The 19,636-nt window shown below is 33.4% G+C and overlaps 1 protein-coding gene across 1 annotated transcript; it reads right to left on the bottom strand.

Annotated features, from left to right (window-relative positions):
* Nucleotides 1-416: 416 nt before the first annotated feature.
* LOC138694783 (CDK5 regulatory subunit-associated protein 3) lies at nt 417-18,290 on the bottom strand. The gene is made up of 10 exons (XM_069818845.1): nt 18,154-18,290; nt 17,120-17,294; nt 16,780-17,018; nt 14,701-14,971; nt 10,769-10,887; nt 8,331-8,474; nt 7,794-7,940; nt 3,707-3,912; nt 1,468-1,639; nt 417-983 (listed from the first exon to the last, which is right to left on the bottom strand). Exons 1-10 carry the CDS (start codon nt 18,157-18,159, stop codon nt 912-914), a joined length of 1,551 nt encoding a protein of 516 aa, XP_069674946.1. The 5' UTR covers nt 18,160-18,290; the 3' UTR covers nt 417-911.
* Nucleotides 18,291-19,636: the final 1,346 nt, after the last annotated feature.

Genomic DNA, 19,636 nt, shown 5'->3' with positions numbered 1-19,636 from the left:
TAAAGAAAACATAGCTCAAAAGATAAGACATAATATTAAGCAGTGTTACAAATATTCGAGAAACAAAACATACCGGCCTGGCAGACCCCTATTTCAGGTTAAGAGTTAAAATAAATTAAACTGGCTCATTTTGAAAGGAAAGCTCGCTCCGAATTTTTTTTGCCCCCCTTTACAAATCCAATGCCAATGACTAAGTTTGAACCTGTAACATTTGTGCTCAAAGGCAAGCACAGGTACCACTTTAGACTACCGAGAAGACTACACAAATTTAAGGTTAAAAATTTGTGGAGAAGATTACACGAATTAAAAATTTAAGGTAAGTATTTCAATGAAACAGAGGGAGAGGAGAGGGTAGAGAGACACACAGAGAAGAAGGTACATTTTCTGAATGAACTAAATTAAATGAAAAAGAAAAATCACCAAGAGATATATTTTATTATGTACAAAATTAAAATACAAAATGAAAACAATTAATTTCACATATTGGCCAGTATGAAGTACTACAAAATTACAATACTTTATAAATCAAAATACATCCAATAATTTAAAAACTTAACTTAGGCCAATAACAAATCTTTACTCTGCACAATAAGACACAATCAACTTTTACTCGAATCAATATTAAAGCACCACCTCCAAAACCTTTGAAAGGTCTGAAACTCTTAAAAAATAATTAATCCTATTATATTATAACAAATTGAAGAATAAAAACATGTTAAGGGCCCAGAATTATTCAATTTGCATGTAACAGAGTAATATTGAAGTTAACAAGAAACTTGTTTTATTATAATGTTTTATTAAAACATTTTATGTTGGAAAAATAATAATTTTCTTTTACTGTAACAAATTATCTTATTATTTCACCATCGGAAGTATTGTACATTATGGATACCAACAAAAACCAATTGTAGCTACATCACATTGACACCGCCCATTATATTCACAGGTCGATTTTTGTACCTTTTAGAAATGTCACGCTCAATCTGAAAAAGAAAACAAACATTGTAAATAAACATTACTTATATGATACAATATACAGTACTGCTTTTTTTTACTATTAGAGACAATTTATTTTGTATTACTATTTCGAGTGCTGTTAAGAATACTAAAAAAAAAAAAAAAAAAAAAAAAACAACCAAGCCTTATTAGATAAGACAATTGTAACGTTCCCTGTGGGGAAAGGAGACGGAATTCCTCCTTTCTTGAAGACAAAGATCGATATAACATTCGGAATATTTATTTTAAGATGTATTCATTGCAATGAAAACATTCCGAAAACTTCTTCACCCTAATGTCCTTATTTCTTCTTCTATTATCAACAGAGTGTTTAAGATTTAATGTATACTTCAGAAACTTATCCCTTCACCAACTCGACGCATTAAGAGAATACAGTGTTAGCCAAGGAACATGTCATTCAGTTTACTCTTAAGTATAATTTTCACAACATACATTTAAGATTAACCATACCTCTCCTTGCAATTCTTTTGTCTTTGCGATAATAAGTTTCAGTTTTGGCTGCAGGCTATGAGCTTCCTCCCCTGCTTCTTTTCGTCGTTGTCTAACTGCCTTCTGTGATGCCATCATTTTATCTGCTATTTCAAGTTTCTGTTTCAATGAATTGGTTAAGTGATCAACATACCTTAAACACACAAAATATAACTGTCAGCATTAATATAAAACTACAATTAATATTCACTTTTTACAGCTGTAACTATAATGTTTAACAAATGAGTGTGTGTGTCCATCAATGTATACTGTGTCTTTCTTCTCTCTCGATATATCTCAACTTTTTTATTTTCGGCACATTTTAGACCTAAAAATACTCTAGTGAATGAAGTTTTTCTCCAAATGGCCTGAAATTTTGCATAGAAGGTCATAAAAATGTTATAAATAAACTGGCATATCCTTTTAATTGTACTAATGAAAATGTTGTAACCATCAGTTGCTGAAGTTACAATTGTAAAAAAAAACTGTAAATTGGGAAGTAGAAAGTTAAATATATTTTCTCAAAAAACTTTCTTCCTAAATGCAAAAAGTATGTCAATATTCTTATTCATGTATTAGGAACAAAGGAAAATTTTTTTGAGAAAAAATAATTTGGATTATAAAAATTAGAGCAATATTTATACGAAGTTAATGAATATAACAAAAAAATTAATAACTCAGAAAATTTGTATGGTCCATCCCCATATGGCCTGTAACGTGTGATAGGAATTTCAGTGTCATAGCACTGAAAATATAGAAGTTATAAATTTCAGAGATCCATCATCTTAAACACACAATTTCAGTCATTCAAGGCCTACTGCAATTAATGATGTCACCATATTAGCAGAATGTGTGACCAGATTATATCGAATGTAAAATGCATAACAATTTCATATTAAAACATAGAAAATAAAATTACACAAACTGAATTAAATAAAAAGGTAAGGCAAATGCATATCATTTGTTACATGAAGATCGTCGTCGTTCCTGCAATAACTCCTATGAGCAAAATATAAAATTTTTCAGTAGGAAGGAAAAACACATTTATTCATTCTATGGCAGTGGTACATAGGAGATTGTGAATTCTTACGTTTTCGAAAGAAAGAAACATAATTAAATATAGGAAATTTTATTATTTGCTGTATCACTATTTAAGTTATTTAAGGTGAGAGGATGGTATTTTTAAAAACTTTTTTCCTATTTGGTGTAAAATATTAATTTTTTGTATGTAGGGAGCTCATAGCTGTGGCAACTAAACCAAATAAAAATATTTTGAAAAAAAAATTATTTGGGGGCCCAAATTTGAAAAAAATATACCCAATGCAGGATTGTACTAAAACCGATATATCTAAACCGTTTTTAAAGATAGATTCAAACAGTTTTTTGCAATGTATATGCAAAAGTATGTTCTACAAACTGTATGTAACAGAATTTTTATATTAGTCCCTACGTTTGTAAAATAAACAATTAAAATTTAATAACAATTTTTTTATTTCCTTTCTTGCAAACAAATGGGCGTATTTTTACAATGAAATCAATTAACAAAATTCTGTTACAGAGAAAAGTTTTCTAATAGTCTAAAGAATATGTGTTCTAAATTTCATGCGAGTATCTTTAATAGTTCAGAAATTATAACCATTTTTGTCTGGCAATGTAGCAAAAAAAATGAAGTTACTGGAAACCAATAAAAGCGGGTGCAGGAAGTTTAAAAATGACGTTTCAACATCCAATAAGGGCACAAATACCCACATATCAAACGGTATTTAAAAAAAAAAAAAAATTTTTTAATTTAATTTACCGGAAACAACAATAAAAGTGGGCGAGTGATTTAAAAATCCATAATGCAGGAAGTTTAAAAATGGCGACTCAACATCCGATAAGGGCACAAATACCCACAAAATGTTATGCTTTGCATTCCACACATATCACAGAGTATTTTAAAGAATTTTTTTTTTTGAAAATTTACTCATTTTTCACCAAAAAATACCATCCTCTCTCCTTAATAGAGCAAAAATCTGAAAATCGATAAATATGCCACATAGGAGTTATTGCAGAAACGACGACGATATGCTAAATTGCCTATTACATCCAGAAATAATGAAAGTAACACAAAGCATGAAATATAGGGGGGAGAGGGTAGGGTAGGAAAGGGAGATATTTTTAAATCAAAAGCATAGACATGTTTTCGACTCTACACAAAGGAACAGTGTAATTTACAAACCTTGGTGAGTGTTTTATATTATGCAAGTGTTGTGTTCTTGAATCTGTGATTTGTTTCATCACAACTTGAACCTTGTTCAGCATCTCGGAAATACTCTGTGTTGTCTGGAGCTGTAAAATAGGAGATCCATCCTGCAACTGACTCACTGTCAGCAGATTACTTGGTCCTCGCATTTCAAAAAGGCGAACTTTCAAGAATGACTCCAACTGTAACAGACAGCCCTTCATAGCAAACATGGGCTCACAATGATCAGTGCGTCTTAATACTTAACAGGACTGAAAGAACCTTCACACACAACATTATACCGCACATACTAGGCAGCAATTATAATAATCAACATATCAAGTACAGGCTTATTAAATTATTCATGTTTGCATTTTTACAGATCCCACAAAATTCCCATTGTCAGAATTCTTTGCCTATTTCAATTCATATCCCTAGAATACACATCATGCAACAACTACACACAGTGTCTTCCTAAACAGCTGACATACTTCCAAACACCAATTGAACCATCATTCATAAACTTGCAGATTGAATGGACAACTCTGAGACTTAATAAAACTTTATACAGATATTAACACACATGAGAAGCTGCAGGTAATCAATCTACAATTAGCTGAGCCAAATATTTTTGAGGATATACAAGTTGTTATACAGTAAAAGCCTGATATAGTGCGGTTGTTGGGGGACATACTTAAACCCTGCGTTACAGCTGAACCGCAATATATCAGAAGTAATTATAGTCCATGTGTTAAGGAACTGACAAGCCACATGGAGATAGGTAAAACCGGTAATTTAATGCACTATAACCACAGTCTACTATATACAGTCACGAACCTTGGGATGATTTTTTGCAATTCTCGCAATAGTTGCTAGCCGCTTGGAGTGCTGTGAGTACTAGGAACAATAGACTGTGCCACAGCCATCGTGATCTAATACAGACCGTAAGGCAGACCATGTAACTCGCTTAACCCGATCACGAAGGGCGGCGTTTCAACCATATAAATTAGTTGGAATGCATAAACAGTAACATATGTTTCTCTAAAATGTAGTGTAATTCCATTAATAAAATTTAAAACAATGATTATGAGACACTTCAGACATAATTCACTTGCGAGTGAAGGTGCAATATTATTTATGGTGTGAAAATTACGTTGTTCGTATGTGTAATACCTGCCTTTATTTCGATTAAATATTGCGAAATTCTTGTACATTCATTTATGCACGATTAAATAATTTTCAATTGCACCGCACGGATATTTAGATATGTTGAAATTATAGGTTATGTTTACTGTACCAGTTGCCCCTTTCTGTCTAAATTTAGTGATCTCCAATGCCTTGCCATTCATATGAAAATTATAAGTTATGTTTACTATATTTAACTTATATTCCTAAATTCGCAATTATACATTATAATAATTAAGCATAATGTCATACTCCGGACATTCAATTTGTCTATATTTTAAAACTACAATTGAGTACTGAATTATTGTATTTATCTACTACCTAAGAGACGAAGTAACACAATTGCACGTACACTAATTTCATAGCAGTGGTATGATAAATGTTTTGTCTAAAATTAAGGAAGGTAGATGTGCTAAATTGAAATCACAATATAAATTCTTTTTTATTAAACCTCAAAATAGCTTCCATTCTAAACTTAAAATGTTGACGTGAACAGATTATGTTAACATGTAAAATTCTCTTCACATTTAAATAACACAGTTTTGTAATTATTTCTGCAACATATCATGCAACAAGAAGTCAACGCAACTTATGATGGACAAATTACACTAAATAAAGCTTAGCAATGATAAGCAATAAAGTTATAATATAATATTTCACTGAGCTCCATACACTGAAATAGAAAACCCGAACAAACATTACGGCCTGTTCTAGATCGAAAAGGCATTGACTGTGCCATATTTCGCATTTTTGTGAAAAGCTATGTAAACTGTGAAATGTTCGTTATCGGTTGTAATAACTGTAAACATCTAAAATACAATAATTTGAATAATAATATGGGACAAGGAGACGTTTGTAGTACTACAAATTGTAAGAAAAATAGGTTAAAGTTATCCTTCTTCCAAAAGATCCAGGAAGGTGAGTTTATAGAATATAATATATATTTTATGAAAATAATATATAAACCTTATGTGTTTCATACTTCAATAGTGGAAGGAAGGTATTAATTTTTTCAAAAGAACACGATATCGAAAGTACAATACATTTTATCGTCTGCTAGGGAAAGAGTCTGTGACGAGGCGATAGTAGCGATCCTGGTGGTGAGCAACTATCTATGTTTGCATATTTAGTAAGTATTGAGCTTCGTGACTATATACTAGACTGTGCTATAACTCTATACATGAATTTAAATAATGTAATATAAACTAAACATTCACCAGTTATGTAGTTTATTCCATAAAACATGTTATTGTAATATTTTTAGCAATAATATCACTTTACTGTTTATGAACTATCCTGATTTTACACTGAAGAAGACCGCAAGTTTTATTTGATGAACTAAATCACTGCATTTCTTCTCCACATACTGTTTTATATTAGCAACATGGAGATGAACACTGTTTGGTTCACTTTCCCTTTCCAACCAAGATATTACATTATTTAGATGAAATATCAATTCAGTAACACTATGAATGTTGTCTTTCTCTTCTACAACATTTTCATCACCACCATCTTCATAGTAGTTTTCTTCATTTTCACCACCATTTTCATTCTGTATATAACATTTATGATATCTTTATCCTCTATCCTCTGGAATGCTACATTCGCGTTACAAGTTTGTCTTTGTTTCTCTGCTTATTTTAAGCTTTTTACTCAGTGAATATGTTTTTCGTTTTTGCAACATAACTGTATTTAACGTTTAATTAAATTAAGACTCAGAACGTGTGACAGAGACTAAAACTGAACAACTTAACACTCAGAACACGTGACACAAACTAAAACATGGTACAGTATAACCACTTTACAAGATTTGAGAAAACTAAAATAAAAATGCATTCATGACTTGTTACAGCACAAATTATTTCCTGTTATGCCTACAAAATCCCTTCTTGGAATGCAGTTTTACAACCCCAAAGAGAAGGTCATTGTCCAATAAGGGTTGTGCATATATGTTGTTGTTTGACAATAAAGTCATTTGACCTCTTGCACTCCAATATTTTTCAAAGATATTATCATGACCAGCCATTGAAGCACAGATTTTGAGGTGTTCCGAATCCATTTCTTGGTTTGAGTTGCACAATGGACAGTTAGGGGACTGATATATTCCAATTCTATGCAAGTGTTTGGCCAAACAATCATGGCCTGTTGCCAATCTAAATGCAGCTACAGACGATTTTCGTGGTAAATCGGGAATTAACTGTGGATTTTGATGCAGAGAGTTCCATTTTTTCCCATGGGATTGTGTTATCAAATTTTGTTTGTTGAAGTCTAAGTATGTAGATTTAATAAATCTTTTCACAGAGTAATACATAGATTTAGTGCATGTATGTGCTGATGCAGCACATATACTCCATAAATGCTCTATGCAGTATTATCTTTTAAATTATTTCTTTTTTTAAGATTGGTTTCTTCTAAATGTATTGTATACTTTATGTTACTGGGGACATACTAAATATGAATTCATAGTAAATCGGACCACACTATAGCAGGCTTTTACTGTATTTGCCAACTATTAATGCCAACTTTGAGTAAATCACAGGTTCCAAAACTTTCACACATTCAAACAGCTGTATCTGCACACCCAATGAAAATTGCATACATGTTTATATAAACCACCCAAATCACCCTGCATAATTCTGCAGTGCCTGGGAAAAGTGACATAAGTTAGTTTCCACAAATATTTTTTGATAATTTATTGACAACTTACACTGGTTTATGTCGATTTGATTTTTTTCTGTATGAATTATTGTAATGGGAGAAATACTTATGTCTCTTTTTCCAAGCGGGCAGATGTTCCTTAAGTTGTCAATAAATTATCAAAAAAGGTTTGTGGAAACTGACTTATGTCACTTTTCCCAGGCACTGCAGAATTATGAAAATATTTTTTTTTTTTTCATACCTCCATGAGTTCATCTAAAAATGTATTTCTTGTTTTAGGATTATCCAAAAGAGTTAAGGCTTCATTATCTTTAGCAACTCCATCTGCTGTTCCTGAGCTATCTATTACAATCCCAGATTCTTCTAAGGAGATGTTGAAATCGATGTCCTAAAAGAAAAACAAAGACATAAATATAGCAGTTGTGTTATTCTAATGGCAAATAACGTGCTAAATCCTGCTACAGTGGAATTTCGTATGTTCCTCATTGTTGAATTTTCATGTATAGGATGTCTATTCAAGAACCACTCCCAATTCCACAAAATATAAACTTCAATTTCTACGTTTTCCCATTTGTGATGTTTGAAGAAGTCTACTGGTCCCTACACAAGTGTTAATGAGATTCTACTCTATTTTATTTGCTGTGTACGGTGTAAGGAACTACGAAAAGCCCATACTAAGTAATTTTCATATTTAGACTAATATGGTACTTAGATACTCTTCTCATACTGCAGATTAATGAGAAGTTAAAATATTTCAAGACATAAAAATTATTACTACCTGACTTTCTTTCTCACTGGATACTTCCACAGTACTAATACCCCAGTCAACACCATCTCCTCCTCCAAAATCAATTCCATCAGAACTGGAATTTCCAAGACCTCCAAAATCAATACCATTTCCACCATCATCACCGAAGTCAATCTGAAAAATACAGCACACAAATATTCAATAACAGGCAATAATTTATATTTTGAGAAATCTTTCACTTTAATGAGCAATATCAATCACCTATTAACAATACGAGAACAATAAATATTTTCGAAACCTAAATCATTTGATACTTTCACAGTGTTCAACATGATACAAGTTTTTTTTTAATGTTTACACTGTTTCAAAGGTGTAAACACATCCAGCGTTTTGCAACTACATAGCAGTTCCGCCATCAAGGAAGGCAGAGAAATGTGGAACCTATCTGTTGCTGTCACTATCAGAGTCCTGCGTTTCGTTACTTTGAATACAAGTTCAGTGTACGTCGATCATACTATCTTCGCTTGGTGCGGAGAGCAAGTTGCAAGCCAACACTTCATGCTGTGATCTCTCCCCACATATTCCATTACTTTGTGATTACATCTATTTGTATACTTGTATCTATAAGCTGATGGCCGACAGGAATAGTACTTGTGTACAAAGTAACACTTGAATTTAATAACAATAATAACAAAGTATTTATTTAAAGGCAGTTATCTGCAATAAAAGATCATTTTTTCCACGGTTACACAAAACTGAAAATTTTCAGAAGCCACCACATTTTTCTCACACACACAATGAAAAAACCATTCGAGCTAAGATGATACATTCACTGGAATATATAGAGTGGGTTAAAAGTTGCTTTCCCCAAACACTTCTTTACATTTAATTACATTCAATTTCATTTGACTACACATTCCTTTACAGATTTTGTTCAAAATGGAGGCCCTGTTTCTCGATACACAATTCACAATGTTTAGATACTGATTTACATATGGCAGAACACAACTCACGATTTTTATCGATTTTCACGAATGACTGTTCGATCATTTGTTGCAACTGATGCAGATCCTGCGGTTTCTGAGCAAAAACACTTTTCAGAATACACCTCAACGAAAAATCACATGGTGTGAGGTCACATGATCTGGATGGCCATTTTGTTGTGCCACAATGGCCAATCCATTCATGGAATTACTGGTTCAACACGTCCCTCATTTCTATACCAAAATGAGGTGGTGCTCCATCCTACTGTCATATCAACTGCATATCAGCAAAATGAGGGCTGTTTTCAAGACAAGACAATGGAAAAACACTTGGCGCACGAACATGGTTGCTAACCCACCACTTACTACACCAGTTATTCGTTTGTTCAAGCAATGACATCTGTATATGTATACAAGTATGAAACCTAAGAATGAATACTGGGGAAAGAGACTCTTGACCCACCTTATATTGAACAATATGAAATATCTATGCAATGCAAACACATACTCTCAGAGACGCTCTGTGCTCTCCACTGAAGCTATGTAGTGACAACATCTTGAGATGGACGCAACAAATGTAACAAAATTAACCTAAGAAGCACACATTCGAATTTCTTCCTACAGCTGCTTTTGTTAACGTTATGTAGTGACATAAAAGAAATCGAAATGTTAAAACAATTGAACTCAATAAACAATTTAGGCATCACATAAAAATTTTCATGTCGCCATGGCAACACATGGCCCGGAATCTGTGTACCACTGATTTTTACAATTAAATAAAAATGCATTAAAATACTTTTGATTTAATTAAAGGTAGGAATTAACAAATTAAAAAACACATATGTTAGCACAAACTTAAAATAAAACAAATAATCAGTGCGTGTTTTACAAATCTCTACACATTACAATCAATGGGTGTAAACATTTAAAGTGTTTAAAAAGAAGAAAATTCTTCTTCTTTCTGATAAAATAATGTTCTTCTTTCTTAATGAATACTCGCTACGAAATTCTTCTATTAGAGCAGTGATCTACAAGTGCCAGCTTTGTTTTGTTTTTTGCATGTTCATTGAACAGCAAATCTGAACTGTGTAGCAAGGTCTGGTGCAGTCAAACTATACTTCATACATACCTACACTACTGCATGTCACTTAGTGGCTTTAAGTAACCAAACACAGGACTGTAGTCATTACCAAAAAATGATGAATAGCTTTATGCAATGGTTCCGGTGGGTAAGTTTCTCCTTTCCATGTCTTACCTATCACTTTAATTACGTTTCCCCCCCCCCTTGTAAAACTGAAGGAATGAAATAAACTAGTAATCAGAAGGTATTTTCAAAGATGTTTAGCTGTTTTTCTGGCATAAAATAAACACTCACATTCTAATAAGGTTCAAGTGATACAAGTACTATGAAACTTGTCCAATCTATTTAGAACAATGTTTTAAACATGGTAACTATTCAGTCTGCATTATGGCAGACAAACTTACAGTATTGTCTTCTGTGCTACTAATAGCTTCATCATCAAACTTGATGTTCAAAGGAGTTTCCTCAACCTTCACAGGAGGTGAACCATACTTCCACTCGTATGTTGTGGTATTGCCATGGTCTAGTGGACAAAGAAATATGGAAATAAACACGTAAGTAAAAATCAATTTCTGAAATACATAGTATTACGTTTTCTAGCAGTGCTGATGTTATCTTATTAACATCTCATGGTCACTACAGTTACTCTCCAGCAACAATAACACATGTAAATAATAATAATAATAATAATAATAATAATAATAATAATAATAATAATAATAATAATCATCATCATCATCATCATCATCATCATCATCATCATCCATACAGGTATAGTCCCAAAAGGACTGTTATGGTGCACAAAAGTTTTCAGCCCATCTCTTCATTGAACATCCAGTTGATCTCCTGCCTCTAGGTTGGTAATGCAGGACTGCACGAGAGATTCTAGTCCTAGACATAAGCCTCACATGCTGACGCCAGTTATCTTGATAGTGACATATGTCTGCTAGTATAGAGTTAATTTCGAGTTCCTTTAAGAAGTATTCATTTCTTTTATGGTCCTACTTAGTATAGCCAGCTGTTCAGCACATGAATCTCATTTCACTAGCAGTGATTCTACTTGTGTTACATTTCCTTAGAGTCCATGCTTCACTTCCATAGCGCAGGACTGGTCGCGCTAAGATTTTATACAGATGAGTGTGTGTATGTCACTGAACTAGAGATGGTTTCATGATTCTATTTATGATGCCCATTGATTTATTATACTGTAAAATTTTGTCATTAATGTCTAAATCTGCTAAGAGAGATAATTTGTAGCCAAGATATTTAAATTCTTTAACTCTTTCGAAAATCTTCCATTAATATAAATCTTGCTAGGAATGGGCTCTTTGCCACAAAAAGCCATAATTTTAGTTTTGTTGGTAGAAATTTCCATAGAGTATTTATCTGCTATGAGTTTCAAATTGTATATGGACCTTTGTAAATCATCCTCTGTACAGGCTAGCAAAGCTAAATCATCTGCAAATAACAATACGTTCAAATTTAAATTGCGGTTTATTGGTATGTGACCATGTCTTGTTTTCTTTCCTAAATTCACATATCATGGCATTCATATTATATGTTAAATAGAAGGGAGGACAGTGAACATCCTTGTTGGACACCAGAAGAAACCATCTTCCAGGATGACAATTTAGCTGCAATTTTAATTGAGATTGAAGTATCTTTATATAATATATATTACAAATACTCTGAACAATTTGTTATGGAATCCAATCTTCTACTAATCTATTCAATAAGGTGTTACAACACATGTAGGCTAACTCAAATTTTTAATACAGTAAAACTTCTTTTATATACTTTGCACTATATGTGCTTACCATTAATGTGTTTTTTTTTTTCCGTGCTAAAATGTAAAAATGTAAAAACGCGAAAATACAGTAAGTGTTCATTTTTAAGATGCGTTCCACATGGAAATTCGAAGCTGCCCATATTTGCCTCCAACAATCTTGTTATTTTTTATGACAATGTTACTGCTTTAGAAACAGTGAAATGTTTCGTAACACAACATGATGTAACTGAACAAATAAGGGAACAGTTATCACAATTTAGGACATGGTTCATTCCTTAGGAGCAAGCAGTGCAAAATAACTGAGTTTTTTTTAATATAAAATAATCATGTGTTGTTAAATGAAGATCACATAGGTTAATCAACTTCTTAAAATTTCATGAATTGGAATTTGAAATGTAATGTATCAGCCAGCTATGGCTCTAACCAGCTAAGGTTTGCTACAAGTAATCTTACATTCTTCAGGAATGTGCGTTATAAATTTGAGTACTGTATTATAGACTCAAAGATGGCTTAACTATGAAGTTCTAAATTTCTCTTATTTACTAAATTTCTCGACTCGTTTTTCCCATATAGTCTTCAAATGCTATTCAGATGTCATTAAATGTCATTTCGACAGTAAATGTCATAACAACCCATCTGTCCCCTAAAAGTAAAAAAAATAACTGACTATTGGAAAATAATACACCATCTGATGAAGCTTAACAAAAGGATAGTTTTTCAATGGATACCAGCACACAGTGGATTATCTGGTAATGAAGCTACTGACCGTCTTTCTAAGAAAGGAAGTAAACTTTATAATTTTCAACATTTAAAAAATTAATCAAGTCTATTTTCATGAAATTTCAAATAATGAAAGATGGGCGTGTGTCAATGTACACAAGGAAGATAGGCCTACAAGGAAATTCCAGTTGCATTCTTTCAATTACTTACAAGACATAACTGTTTGTCAAAACACTTGAAGAAAATTGGAACTATTTCTTCATCACTAAGAAATGGATCAGAATCAACTTCAGCAATGTCCAGGCCTTTCCTCTAAACCTACTGTGTTTGAGAAATATTGGAGAGAAAGAGAGTTAATGGCTTTAGTGTCAATAACTCTGCATTAGTTAACAACAATAAATACGATTTCCGTTTTACATTTTCCTCACTTACGAGTTTTTTCTCCAGACCCCCCATAAAAACGTGTATGTATTAATTAAATTTTATTGCGTTTAATTCTTACAAGGCAAAATTTAACATTCTGTTTCATGTGAAACGTAACTCGAAAATTATTGTAAGAAACTTCCTTCAGATCATTTCCATTGCTATATTGATAAAACAATTTTTCGGACATATCTACAGCAATAACATGCCTCCTTAGCTTGCTGGTAGAGAAAAGTTTATGTATACCTGCAATGAAAGTAGAATTACCTCTAGTGAAATGAAATTTATGTGCCAAACAGCCGATTACACAAAATGGAATCATAAGAGGAATGAAGAGATCCTACAACTAATAATGGAACCAATATTAGAATATGTGTATTCATCACTAATAAGATAACTGGCACCAATATATCCATCGAATATCCCGAACACATATTCCTAGAGCAATCTTGAATCATAAACCTCGAGATAATAGATCACAAGGACATACAGTGAAGAGACGGGTCGAAATTTTTTGTAGATTGTAACAGTTCTTCTAGAACTATAACCTGTTAAGATGATGATTTCTTATTTTCTGTGATACTTGAATACTTACTACAAATGGCTTTTAAGGAACTTGGAGGTTCATTCCTGCCCTCAAGTAAGTCCGCCATCAGTCCCTATCCTGAGCAACATTAATCCAGTCTCTATCATCATATCCCACCTCCCTCAAATCCATTTCAATATTATCCTCCCATCTATGTCTGGGCCTCCCCAAAGGTCTTTTTCCCTCCGGTCTCCCAACTAACACTCTATATGCATTTCTGGATTCGCCCATACATGCAATGCCCATACTGCCACCCAATGAACATAAAACTTGTCGTAGTATTAAAAGATAAACTTTGACTTTAACAAAATTACAGCGACAAATCAATCTCAGTCAAAACAAAATTTTTGGCTTTTCTACAGCACACAACACTGAAACTTCAGACTTCCATTTTTCTGAGTTTTACGGTGTGGGAATCTGTGACAGGTTAGAGAAAAATAAATTGCCTGGGTCACTGGCTGAGATGAAACTGCCTACTCAAGGATCCACTGGAAGGAATGGTGAACAGGAGAAGAGTTCGAGGCACAAGGAAATATCAGATATATACGACATTAAGATATATGAATCATATGTGGAGACTAAGAGGAAGACAGAAAATAGGAAAGATTGGAGAATGCTGGATTTGCAGTGACAGGCCTGCAATTTGGCAGAACACTATGTATGTATTAATTATTTTAGTGCATATTTAAGCAAATGATATCGAATTTAGGCAAGACTATTTTCAACCCAGGACAAAGGAATAGAGGATTTTTAATGTGATAATTGTGGCATTTAAGAGCTGGTGCTATCACGAATAAATTTCTTAACAGTAAACTTACCTATCATGTATTTAAGAAGAGGTATACAGCCACCAGGATGTTCCTTGCCAAAAATGAATTTCACGAATTCTGTATAAAATTCCACAGCTTGATTTAAATTCTTCACATTTTCACCAAGCTCGTTGTAGATGTCAGGAAGCTCGGTAAGTAAATCTACAAGTTCTCTCTTTATTTTCTGACCTTCAATTCCCAGCTGCTTGCACAACGTCTGGAATTCTCCACGAGCAATTAAGCACGCCTTAACATATTCTGCTTCCTTCTTGTCACATTCCTTAACAGTTAAAGAGAGGCGAATTTCTGTATGTTGTAATTACTATAGCAAGAAACAAATGAAACCACAAATACTAACAAAAATGAACATACAATTTTTTTCACTCTAAAAGGCAAGTTTATATTTATTACATTGCAACTACTCAGCATGTGAAATTATGCTGTATTCTCTCCAGGCTACTTCAGCTAATTTTACTAATTCCCAGCTAATATAGTGTTCTCATATTACGAGAAAAGTTCGCATCATTCCACCACCGGGTGACTTCCTGCTCTCCCGACCGCAGCGTAGGAAGCCGGTTCTACAAAACATCCCAGCAGTTAGTTGCTTATGAGAATTGTACCAGAAAGTGTGTGTGACTGTTGCTTGTGTTTTAAGTGATGAATTGGAAAATGAAGTATATGGTTGAACAGCGAATTTATTTGGTAGAATGTTACGTGAAAAAAATATAACTATGGAAGATGCGTTCAGAGATTTGCTCGTAAATATCCTGACTCCAACATTCCTATAAGATTTTGCATTTCAAAGTTGATGAAAAAGTGGCATACAACAGGTTCAGTTTGTAATATACAAAGAAGTGGGAAAGACGTATTTTAACTGAAGATAAACTTGGCGATATACTGCAGAAGGGAAGGAGGTCATTTTCAACAGTATCTGAAATAAATGTTGAGAAATAAACCTGTATACATTTATTTTTAATAATAATTTAAATTCGGTGGCTTATTTTATTCTGTAGTTGCAGTTCTGTTGCTGCTAAATGTTTTGATTTTCCGGTAGTAACAGAACACACACCCCACTGGTGCAAGCACAAATGCAGGAAAGTGTACACTGGAGTTACCTGCAATCTAGTTTCCTCGACAATGACAGCACTGTACTATAAGAGTGTTCCATTGACAATAGACTGCACTTCGATCGAGTACAAATAATAGGCCTATGCCATTAAGTGATGGGCAAGTTCCCTGTACAGTATAAAAAAATGAAGGTGAAAGTTAAGCTAGGGCACACCACTTCGTAGCACGTACGAAAACACTGGAATAATTTTGGGGTTATCCGTCACAGATCTCGGCCAGCCACTAAGCAAACTCTCTTTGACCTTGTTGCAAACCCGAACTTAATATAATTATAGTTAGGTTTCCTTAGTTTACGTAGGTAGAGTACCAAAATGAGTACCCAAAAGCTGGAGCCAACAAACAGTCTACAGAACACACTATAAATTCTTATGACGATCTTATATTATGCACTTAAATAATTGACACTTTGGACGAAGGGGGAGGGAAGATAAGAGAGATTAGTGCCTAGTAACTGTGTGTGTGTCAACTTGCAAACTTCCACTTTTTTTTTTTTTTTAAGGCAAGAATACAACTTGTTTGGGAATAGATGTACATACATTTGTTATAAGGGCCACCCATCACCTTACTGCGCAAAAAAAAAAAAAAAAAAAAAAGGAGAGAGAGAGAGATCAGTGGAAGTTAGCAATTTTAGTGGTTGATATTCATAAGCTGTAATATATCATCGATAATGGTCTAGGAAAAATAATCATCTTTTACAAACACTCGCATTATTTTTCTACTAGTAACTTAATAAGAGTAGTCCCTGGACCAATAACACACTTATGACGTTGTTACGAAAACTATCGGTGAATATAGAGGTTGGCTACGTATTTTGTATGGATTGTAACACCAATATATATTCATGTCATTCAATCACTGTGGAGGGTGGCTCCTATAATACACCTGTTCCTTGTTATGTTTAAATGTATAATGAAATGACAGAGTCTTTTACGGTACCTTAATTTCAAACAAGTATCTTACCAGCTGTTGCTGTTCGCATTTTGCAATCTGTCTCTTCAAGCCTGGAACTTCATAATTGACATTTCTTATAAGCATTTGTGCAACTTCTGCAAGATAAACATTATCTTTTTCATAAAGGCGCACTATTTCTTGCCAGTCTTTCATTCTCTTAGATCCATAAGACCCAAAAAAGTTTTTACTATCTGCTTCCGTTTCTTTAAGGATTTCAATAATTTTCAGGCAGTGAAAATAGTTTATGTCTGAAATAAGATCCAAAAATAATAAATTAATCAATACTGTACAAAAATATACACCGTAGGAGCTAACACACCTAATACTTTGCAAGATTTGGTCAACTTACATGATCCAGACAAGAGTTTTGTTATGCCTTCATGTACTGGCATATCTTGAATAGCATTGTTAATTTTCTCTCTGATGGTTAGAACTTTAGTCTGCCATTCTCTGTTACAGTGTCTACGACTGATTAACCAATCAGAGAGTTTATTGGTGTGAATATCAATTGGTATAAATTGTTCCTGAAATAAACAAAACTGACAGCATTAGTAAGCCTACTACTGTAACTCGGACACAATTTTGTCTAGAATACAAGAGCCAAGCAAATGTATTAGAGATAAGGGTACTTAAGCGGCACCAACTTATTCCTTCATCTAACCCACTCTAACCTTGCCACAGTCCTCGGTCTGCTGCTTCATCTAACCTCTCTAGACTTGTCATATTCCTCAACCTCATCTCATTTAACTAGGTCTATTCCCTCATCTAACTCACACTAACCTTGTCACATTCCTTGGTCTCATGTCACTCAGTTATCCCCTCATCTCATCTGATGTAACTTAACCTAAGCTAATTTAACTTTTAACTCGCAATATTTGCGGACATAAACGCCGGCGAAGGGTAAAACAAATTGGAACACGATCTCTACGATCAAACACTACCACTGATACGTATCAATACGGTAAATCCATGGTGACGTTAAAGTAATTACGGAAATGAGTACATACATAACCAGCCTATGACTATCCATTCTGATCATAACAAATTAAATATCGTAATCCCAAAAAGCCATCTTCCGTATCGGTACTCTAAAATTTAACTTTTCACGAAGTGTCAAGTGACAACAGCGATATACCGCCTTTTAACAATTTCCAAATGACATGCTTATGATATTTGGACGTTTAAAATAATTATATTAATTCATAATCATCATCAATAAACTTCATCGAAACTATTATTTTAATTATGATTATTTTGTATTTCTACTGAAAACTTCAATGGTTACACGAACCATATGTTCTTATCGTATGGATAAGAGAGAGGTTATACATAAAACAAAAGATTTTCAAACCCTCGCATTCTTTCGAATGGCTTATACCGTACCTGCATTGTATCGAAAGTTTAAATACCAAACAACTGTCTATATGCCAAAATACGTTTTTTAATATCACGATACTTAGCACCGATATCGTCGTAAACAAACGTGTCATGTATCACAGCAGTATCGCCAACTCCGAAGCAGTGTAGCCAACTAGATTCTTGCATACCGCAAACCACCATAACACAGTACAGAAATCACTAAATTGATGTGTTTGCAGTGGCGGATCTAGGATCACGGAATTCAAATTTGAAAGGTTGTAATTTCAGATAATTAACAAAGCCCTTTCCAGTAGTTAATAAGAATATAGTCCCATTAAAATAAATGGAAATTTGTACAGATCACTGAATAAAAACAACGCATTGTTACCGCAGTTCTTTCTCCGAATAAGAAACATCTCCTACAAGAATGTTTTTGAGGTGGTGACAAAACAATATTTGAAATTCTCAATGCTGTAAATTGTCATATAGGCTATATTACCAATTTAAGCTGGTTTACTCAGTTTACTACATATCAGTACAGCAACTTATAATTGAGGGGCTTAGAACAAAAAGCAGGTAAGTGACACAAACCTAGTTTTGAGGAAATTACAGTTAAAGTTCTACATACAATGGAATATTATACACTAGTTTGGTGAAATGATGCCCATATAGCAGCACTGCACAGTGTGATCACTTACCTGATTTTATCCCAAAGAAACATCCTTTTGGGCTATCACAACACGGACTTACCTCATTTTTTTTAATAATATCACTTACCTGCTTTTTGTTCTAAGCCCCTCAATTTATTTGCTACTTATACATAAGTTTTGCTTTGACTTCTCATATGGCTGCAGCGCTGAACAAGATAAATCAAAATTGAATTTGAATACTGTATCATTTCGTAAGTAACTTGGGCCCATGAAATGCTCGTCCTTTCTGGCTAGACATAGTGCCATGACAGTGGTCTGACCAGTTATTTCAGAAGAATTAAAAAAAGAAAGTGAAATATTCAAGTTATGGTATGAAAAATGTTTCATTTGACTATTCTTACCTTAATCTGTATTCTTCTTATATTTCTTCTAAAAATAAAGTTGGCCATTCATTCTGAATTGAGGAATTTACTTCTTATTCGTGAGTGCATAAAAATCTTCATTTCTGGTACTTTGTAATTACCTCAATAAACAAACAATATGAAACCCGAAAAAAATGTATTTCATATTGCTCAATAGACGTAGCCTATAGAGGTAGGCTACAGAAAAATGTCAATATTTCAGGCGACAAATGAAACCCTGTAGGCCTACCGAAATATTTGTGATCAGTGCTCATTTTAGTTGCACTACCTTTTTCTAGATTTCAATTAAATCAGAGCATGAAAAAAGAAACAAACTTAGAACACATTCCAAGCAAACTATGGTCCACTGTTTCTCTTTAAATTCAGTTAAAGAACAGTGACGCAATTATTCAATGTACAATACAAGTAACGCATGTCCTTGGATTTAACTTTAAG

The sequence above is a fragment of the Periplaneta americana genome, chromosome 2 (assembly GCF_040183065.1).
Source record: "Periplaneta americana isolate PAMFEO1 chromosome 2, P.americana_PAMFEO1_priV1, whole genome shotgun sequence".
Taxonomy (NCBI): domain Eukaryota; kingdom Metazoa; phylum Arthropoda; class Insecta; order Blattodea; family Blattidae; genus Periplaneta; species Periplaneta americana.
The sequence above is the reverse complement of the archived record's forward strand: the minus strand, read 5'-3'. Positions and strand labels throughout refer to the sequence as shown.

Bases quoted from the DNA above. Each gene is read 5' to 3' on its own strand.
- LOC138694783 (XM_069818845.1), bottom strand. The intron at 10,888-14,700 runs GTAAGTTTACTG...TTTGTCCACTAG, and splicing joins TCTTCTTAAATACATGATAG to ACCATGGCAATACCACAACA. The intron at 3,913-7,793 runs GTATGAAAAAAA...TGTCTGTTACAG, and splicing joins TTTTAGATGAACTCATGGAG to TTGGAGTCATTCTTGAAAGT.